The sequence below is a fragment of the Cebus imitator genome, unplaced genomic scaffold, assembly GCF_001604975.1.
Source record: "Cebus imitator isolate Cc_AM_T3 unplaced genomic scaffold, Cebus_imitator-1.0 Scaffold429, whole genome shotgun sequence".
Lineage (NCBI taxonomy): Eukaryota > Metazoa > Chordata > Mammalia > Primates > Cebidae > Cebus > Cebus imitator.
The window spans coordinates 684,076-691,782 of NW_016107744.1; the positions used below are offsets into that span (position 1 = coordinate 684,076).

Consider the following 7,707-nt stretch of genomic DNA (forward strand, 5'->3'; position numbering starts at 1 on the left):
CAAAAACGGTGAAGTTCTGCACTTCATTTCCCTAGAGCTGAGCTTGCCTCAAATTTCTGGTTCCTTATTCCCGCAGGCCCCCACCAACTGCGGAGCAGAGGTGGCTCGCTGGCAGTGGGGCTTGTAGGCGCTCGACTCACACCCAGCTCCAGCCGGAGAGGCCTCAGAGGCGCCGCCCACGCCCTGGCACGTTCTTCTGGGCCAAGTCGCAGGGGCCGTCCGGGCCGCGGCGCTCACGTGACCCGAAGTGTGACGTAGGAGGAAGGAGACGCCATTAGAGGGAGGCCGAGAGGCATCGTTCTTCGCCTTTCCTCCGGTGCCTGACGTGGTGGACTGGGCCCTTCATTCTCGGACTTTCCCTCGGCCCTGCCAGGCCTCGTCCGAGGAGGCAGTGGGGACAGCGCCCCGGTCGGCGGGACCGGGGCTGGGGGCTGAGCCGGCGGTGGTTGTGAAGACGCTGCCGCGGCTGTGGGGAGGGCGGCGCGACACTCGGGCTCGGGCGGCCGGGAAGCGACGGGATGGCTGCGGCCGGCGGCAGCGGGGCGGCGGCGGCGGCGGGCCGAGCCTACTCGTTCAAGGTGGTGCTGCTGGGGGAAGGCTGCGTGGGGAAGACGTCGCTGGTGCTGCGCTACTGCGAGAACAAGTTTAACGACAAGCACATCACCACTCTGCAGGTGCGGACCTCGTGGAGCGGGAGGGGGCGCCTCGGGGCCCCTAACCCTCCGGGGCTGGGGAAACTTTGCCGCCGGGACTCCTGGATCTAGGCAGGCATATCTCAGGCCTGTCATCTCCGCCTTCCGGTTACCTTTTCGAATTCGCCCCGGGGACTCTCCGGGTCGGGGCACTCTGTAGACGTGAGGACAGGCTGTTGGGAGGGAAGTGGAAGGGCCCCAAAAAGTCCCCAGTACCCCCGTGGTGACTGCGCACGTTGTGGTCCCCATCCGTGGGCTAGTTTTTCCCTTTTGCTGCACTTCCGCCTGGGCCCTAGATGTCTTTAGCGTTGCAGTCTCCAAATGTTAGCTCCTTTTCTTTCTTTCGGAATTAGGAACTTAGCTGCGGATTTGATTTTGCGAACTAGGTGATTTGTAACTTCAGCGCTTACTGATGACTAAGTGTTTATGCAAGTTCCATTTTGTCCTGAGTAACAGGAATGGCAAAAGAGCCATCTCTGGAGGCTTTTTGAAATGACCGCTTGCCCAGGCGTGTTACGCAGTTTCATTGCAGCCTGCGTGGGTCTGACTTGTGGGTCAGTCATATTCTGCGAGGTCTGTTGACCCACGTTGAAACACCATGTGAATACTGGCCAACAATTGTTCCCCAGACTAAAAGCCGCTGCTGTTAACTGGTTTCTTTACCTGGAATAAAAGGCCGGCTTTCTTCTGCATGTACATTGGAAAGGTGTTAAAATGTGATCATTTATTGAGACTAAAACCAGGCCTTTAAGGGAGTTGTACTCACCCCATTCTCCCAAAGCAGTCAGTTTTCATGTATTAGAAGAAATTTATCCTACTAATTTGACCTATCGATTTGGTCAAAGGCAGTAAAATCTAGTAGACTTTTGAGCCCGATTGTCCAGGTTCATATATCACCTTCATCCATTTAGCTGACTGTGTTATACTGGGTAATTACTTAACCTGTCTGTGCCTAAGTTTTTTCTGTTAAAATGGCCGTAATAGTAGTATCTAGCTCATAGGATTGTTAGGATAAATATACAGATTATTTTATCCTGGTCCAGTGGAAGCTATCTTTAATTACTGTCCCAGTTTGCACAATAGGTCTTAATTAGTAAATGTGTAGTATGTGAGAACATCGATACTACTTAATAGAATGCATAATCTCCTAATTGTTGTGACATTGGATGTTTGATGCTATTATTAAACTACTGAGTCTAGAATTTACAAGACGCTCTGGCTCTGATTCCATGTTCTATTTTTACTCCTCTGTTTTTACTCCTATGTAAAGCATATCTGAAAAAGTGAGTGTCAGGAAATTGCATTTTAAAACAATCCTTGTACCAGAGCACTAACCAAGTTTTAATAGTGGATTGTTATTGTTCAGTGTCATTAATGAGAGCCTTGTGTTTTAGATCAAAAAAATTCACTGGACAAATATGTAGGATCATTTGGAAGTTTAGAGATTTACTTAGGTAAAATAGTAAAAATAGCTAACATTTAATAAGTTCTTACTGTGCTGATTCTTTTGCTTGCTTTCTGTCATTTAATTCTTATCACATCCTGTGAAGTGGATAGTTTAGTGGATAGCCCCATTTTACAGGTGAGGAAACAGGTTTAGTTGAGTAATTTGCTGGCAGTAATATTACCACAAGTCAATAGTGCAGAAGTATCCAAGCTCGAATTTGAACCCCTGTCTGACTTCAGATTTTGAGCAATTAAAGCACACTACCTCTGGATATTGGCAAACAACCCATCTAGTGTTTTCCTTTATGCAAAGATCTAAGATAAAAGAAAATTATTGTAATTGAGATCTTAATGTTTTTTTCAAAAGACAATTTGAGTCTCGTCCTGTCACCCAGGCTGAAGTGCAGTGATCTCCACTCACTGCAGTCTCCACCTCCTGGATTCAAGTGATTCTCTTGCATCAGCCTCCCAAGAAACTGGGATTATAGGCGGGCACCACCAGGCCTGGCTAATTTTTTTGTGTTTTTTGTAGAGATGGGGTTTCACCATGTTGGCCAGGCAGGTCTTGAACTCCTGACCTCGGGTGATTTGCCCACCTTGGCCTCCCAAAGTGCTGAAATTACAGGCGTGAGCCACTGCGCCTGGCCATACCCCTTCAACTTAAAAATTATACTTCCGTTATAAATTTCTCAAACATTCTTGAAGCTAAAAACAGAGTAAAGATTTTTAACTACATGAAAAGCCACTGCACTCTTACACAGGGGAGGATGAATTTATAGAAGATATCCAGTATTAATATCTGAATTATAGAATTTAGGATTTTGTCGTACACCAATTTATATAAACAGCAATGTGTCTAATCTCTTTCAGAGATATCAGCTCACCTCATCTTAACAGTTTTTCAGAGGAGTTTGATTTATATGATTTGTAAGACACAACTTTGTATCCTTTTAATTTGCCAATGGAAAAGAAAGCATGTCAGAATAGGAGAGGAAGAGTTTACCTTCTTTCTTGTCAACAGACTACCTGTCTCTCTAAACTACTTTGTATTTTATAAAGGGCATTCTCATACATTTCAAAGAATTGCAGGACTGACAGGAATTTAGGATAGTTTATGTATGGTTCGCTATTTGGGGTTTTTAATAGTTGAGTCAAGTGATTGTCCATTTTTTTTTTTTAACATCTTGGAAGTGACATGAACTGGTACTATGGAAAGTGGAAAGGTCACTATGTCCTAAGGTGGCCCATTTCATTTTTTTTTTTTTTCTGAGACCGAGTCACACTGTCACCCAGGCTGGAGTGCAGTGGCATGATCTCAGCTCACTGCAACCTCTGCCTCCTGGATTCAAGTGATTCTGCTGCCACAGCTTCTTGAGTAGCTGGGCGCATGCCACCATGCCTAGCTAATTTTTGTATGTTAAATAGAGTTGGGGGGTCGCCATGTTGGCTAGGCTGGTCTTGAACTCCTGACCTCAGGTGATCCACCCACCTCGGCCTCCCAAAATGGTGGGATTACAGGTGTGAGCCACCGCGCCTCGTCCCATTTCACTTTTAGATAGGTCTAACTTCTAATAAATTTTTCTGTATATAAAGCCAAAATCTGTTTCCCTGTAGTTTCCAGTCCTGATTCTGCCGTCTGAATCTTGGTGTCTTGTATGACATCCCTTCTGATAGTTGAAGATAGCTATCTTGTCTTCTCTTGGGTAAACAGCTCTAGTTCCCTTAACTGGATCTCCAGTGACAATGACATCATTTTAAATCCTTTCACTTTTTTTATTTTTTGGAATCACAGTCTTCTGTTTCTCAGGCTGGAGTGCAGTGGCACTATCATAGCTCCCTGCAACCTCAAACTCCTGGGCTCAAGTAATCCTTCCACCTCAGCCTCCAAGTTGTTGGGACCACAGGTGTGTGCCACCATGCCTGGCTAATTTTTTTTAATTTTTAGTAGAGTTGAGATTTTGCTATGGTGCCCAGGCTGGTCTAAAACTTCTGAGCTCAAGCAATCTTCCCACCTTGGCCTCCTGAAATGCTGGAATTACAGGTATGAGCTACTGTGCCTGGCCCCTTCACTATTTTGATGTCTCTTCTAGATACTATTTAATCATTGCCCTTATTAAAGAATGATGCCTTCAGCTGTAGAAATAATTCCAGGTGTTGTGGTTTGAACTGAACAGAGAAGTGCAGGCTGTTACCTCTCCTGTTGAGAGTTCTTTTCCAACACTGAAGTAGAAAAGATTCTCTGAGCTTTCGGGGAAGCTCTCACTTTGATAAATATTGAATTTGCTGTCAACTGAAACATCTTAGTCTTATAAAGCTTCAAAGAAAGGGTCATTATTTGTATCTCTCAAATTCTCTTTTCTTTGGTATGGTAGTTTAGCGTTTTCTTTTGTTTCTAAAGTACTTGACCCATTAAAGTTGGCTTTGGTAGATTTGCTCCAGTAGTTAAGCCTGTTAATGTCCTTTTGAATTTTGATTCGGTATTTCATGAAACACTGGGCTCCTGTGGGCCAGGCACTGGCTTGGGTCCTGGAGGTAGAAAGTTTAAGGTGTGGAATCTACTGTCTGGATTAGCTACTTTTTAACTTTGTCATCTGAAGATTTTGGTAACAATTCCTTTAATGCTCTCAACAGATCATTAATAAAGACTGAAAGAAAGCAGGGAGAGAGACGGCCAAGTACAAAGCTCTTCAGCAAGTCTTCCTGCAGTCCAGTGATGCATGACCAGAAGTGCAATTTTCTGTAGACATATAGAATCTTAGGGAGGGGCTTTTTTGGGCCATGCATGGGCCACAGGCTATCCCCTCCTCCTTCCCTTGAGTGAGAAACAGTTATTAATGGAGTACTGTACATATCGATGATAATGGAAGACTGACCACTATGAACTACTAGTGGACACAAATCCCTTAATACAATGTAAACAGTTACTCCAGCATTGAAGTTCTCCTTTTTGCCCAGGCCACATCTGTCTTGCCCACAAGGTTATCATGAGATGTTTTGTCAGATTCTTGCAGAAGACAAGATATGCTGTGTTTCTGCCATACTCAGAACTATTAAAAGGCCATATAATGTGGTGAAAAGAGAAAGGACTTTGAAGTTAGTCTGGGGTTTGAATTCTAACTCCCACTTCATAGCCATCGTGATCCTGACAGAATATTCTAATGCCTGTAAGCGAGCTCCTTTACTATAAAATGGGAGTGCCTTACTCGTAGGACTTTATGTGGAATACACAGACAGTCATCATAGGTAAAGCTCCTAGCACAGACCCTGGCACATATTTGTTTAATAAATGTTTGCTGTTAAATGAATAGATGGTGCTGGATTTATGTTTTTCTTTCATGGTAATTCAGTCAAAAAATAATGGGATTTTCACATGAATTATTTTGAGAGCTCATGCTGTCTCTGAAGGGTCATTGCATTTTAAAATTGCTTATAGATTAGACAAATGTTTTAAAACAAATCCATTCTAGTGTTTTCACTGAGACTGACATTTCTGGAATTCATTTTTTTTTTTTTTTTTTAAATTGTGACATATGCCATACTTTGGTGTTTTATTATGGCTTTTTCCAGAGCTGCTCCAAGATTACTGATAGGTATAGAGTAATTCTGTAGGTAAGCTCTCTGAACTTGTATGGAATCCCCAAGCTCCCTCGTGTGATTTCCTCGCTGATTTGAGGCTTTGATAAACTCGGCAGAAATACGAAAGACAATTGGAGTGAGGGAGTTACTACTGTTTCTCTGGAACTCTGAAGGCAACACTATTGAATCTATGCAGTTAAATTCAAGAAACATTTATTTTATATTTGGTATATGTCAAACATTGTATTAGCTGGGGAATATAAAGATGAGCAAGATACTTTATCAGTTACCTTTCTTGATTTTATTCTTAAAGGATTGTGCCATTTTGGTTGTAACCACTTCCTCAATGTGGTGTGTCCTCTTTATATCTGTGCTTCTGGGTTAGGTAACCCTTTTTTTCCCTTATTGAAGGTGCTTATTGAAGATTATACATTCTAATTTAAGTGGCTTATATCACTTTTGACTAATTTCCTCTGTAAAAAGTGACATTGTTTATAATCAGGACCAACAGTTCTCTTTCTTTTTAGAGCCCCACCTATAGAATTCTGCCTGCCTTCTGAAGTCTAGGATAGGTGACTGGGTGATTATGATTAGCAAAGTAGTGCTGTAAGGTTGGCTGGGCATGTAGTATCCTGACAGTTTGGGAAATGAGGAAACTAAGACTTGGATTGGCTGGGTGTGGTGGCTCACACCTATATCCCATGCTTTGTTGGATGAGGTGGGAGGATCGCTTGAGGTCACAAGTTCAAGACCAGCATGGGTAACATAGCAAGACTCCATCTCTAGTTTAAAAAAAAAAAAATTAGCTGGGCATGGTGGTGTACACTCATATTCCTAGGTACTCAGGAGGCTGAGGCTGGTGGATCATTTGAGCTTTAGAGGTTGAGGCTGCAGTGAGCTATGATTGTGCTACCGCACTCCAGCTAGGTGACAGACCCTATCTCCTAAAAAATAGAAAAGCCTTGAATTAAATTTCCAAGGTCCCACAAATAGAAATGGTGTGCCAGGCTGGGCATAGTGGCTCACACCTGTAATCCCAGCACTTTGAGAGGTATACATGGGAGGATATCTTGAGCATAGGAGTTTAAGACCAACCTGGACAACATAGTGAGACCTTGTCTTTAAAAAATAAAAATGAAAGGGCCAGGCATGGTGGCTCATACCTGTAATCCAAGACTTTGGGAGGCCGAGGTGAGTAGATCACCTGAGGTCGGGAATTCAAGACCAGCCTGGTCAACATGGTGAAATTCCGTCGCTACAAAAATACAAAAATTAACTGGGTATGATGGCGGGTACCTGTAATCCCAGCTACTCGGGAGGTTAAGGGAGGAGAATCACTTGAACCCAGGAGGCAGAGGTTGCAGTGAACCAATGTGCCATTGCAATCCAGCCTAGGTGAGGCCCTGTCTCAAGAAGATAAAAAATAAATAAATTTAAAAAATAGAAATGGTGTACCATATTTTTCTTAAGCCTAGTCTACTACTTTTTAAACGTAAATTTATTTTATTTTTGTTTCAAGACACTCGGCTTTTACTTATTTATTTTTTAAATGCACTTTAACCTGAGCAACACTTGGCATTCAGGTTCTAGAAGTGTTTTTACACTTTGTGTCATAGTCTTAGTCTAGGAATCTTGGTATCATTGTACAAAGAATATTTTGAATGTTCAAAATGTTTTCTAAGTATCCTGAAAGCCACATCACTGTTGATTTAGGCAATTTATTATAATATCTTTGTAATCAATACAATGATTTATTTTTGAAGTTCTTTTTAAAAATCTTTTCCCCATTCTATATATGTGTATATATATTTTTTGAGACAGTCTTACTCTTGTCACCCAGGCTGGAGAGCAATGGATGCAATCTTGGCTTATTGCAACCTCTGTCTTGAGTTCAAGTGATTCTCTTGCTTCAGCCTCCTGAGTAGCTGGGATTACAGGTGCCCGCCACCATGCCTGGCTAATTTTTTTTTTTTTTTTTTTTTTTTTTTTTTTT

General features: G+C 42.7%; 1 protein-coding gene across 1 annotated transcript in view; it reads left to right on the plus strand.

Annotated features, from left to right (window-relative positions):
• Positions 1-258: 258 nt before the first annotated feature.
• The window catches only part of RAB21 (RAB21, member RAS oncogene family), a 35,115-nt gene continuing 27,666 nt past the window's right edge, over positions 259-7,707 (plus strand). Inside the window, 1 exon segment of the mRNA XM_017510078.2 lies at positions 259-674. Coding sequence (XP_017365567.1) covers positions 519-674 — 156 coding nt within the window. The 5' untranslated portion in view covers positions 259-518.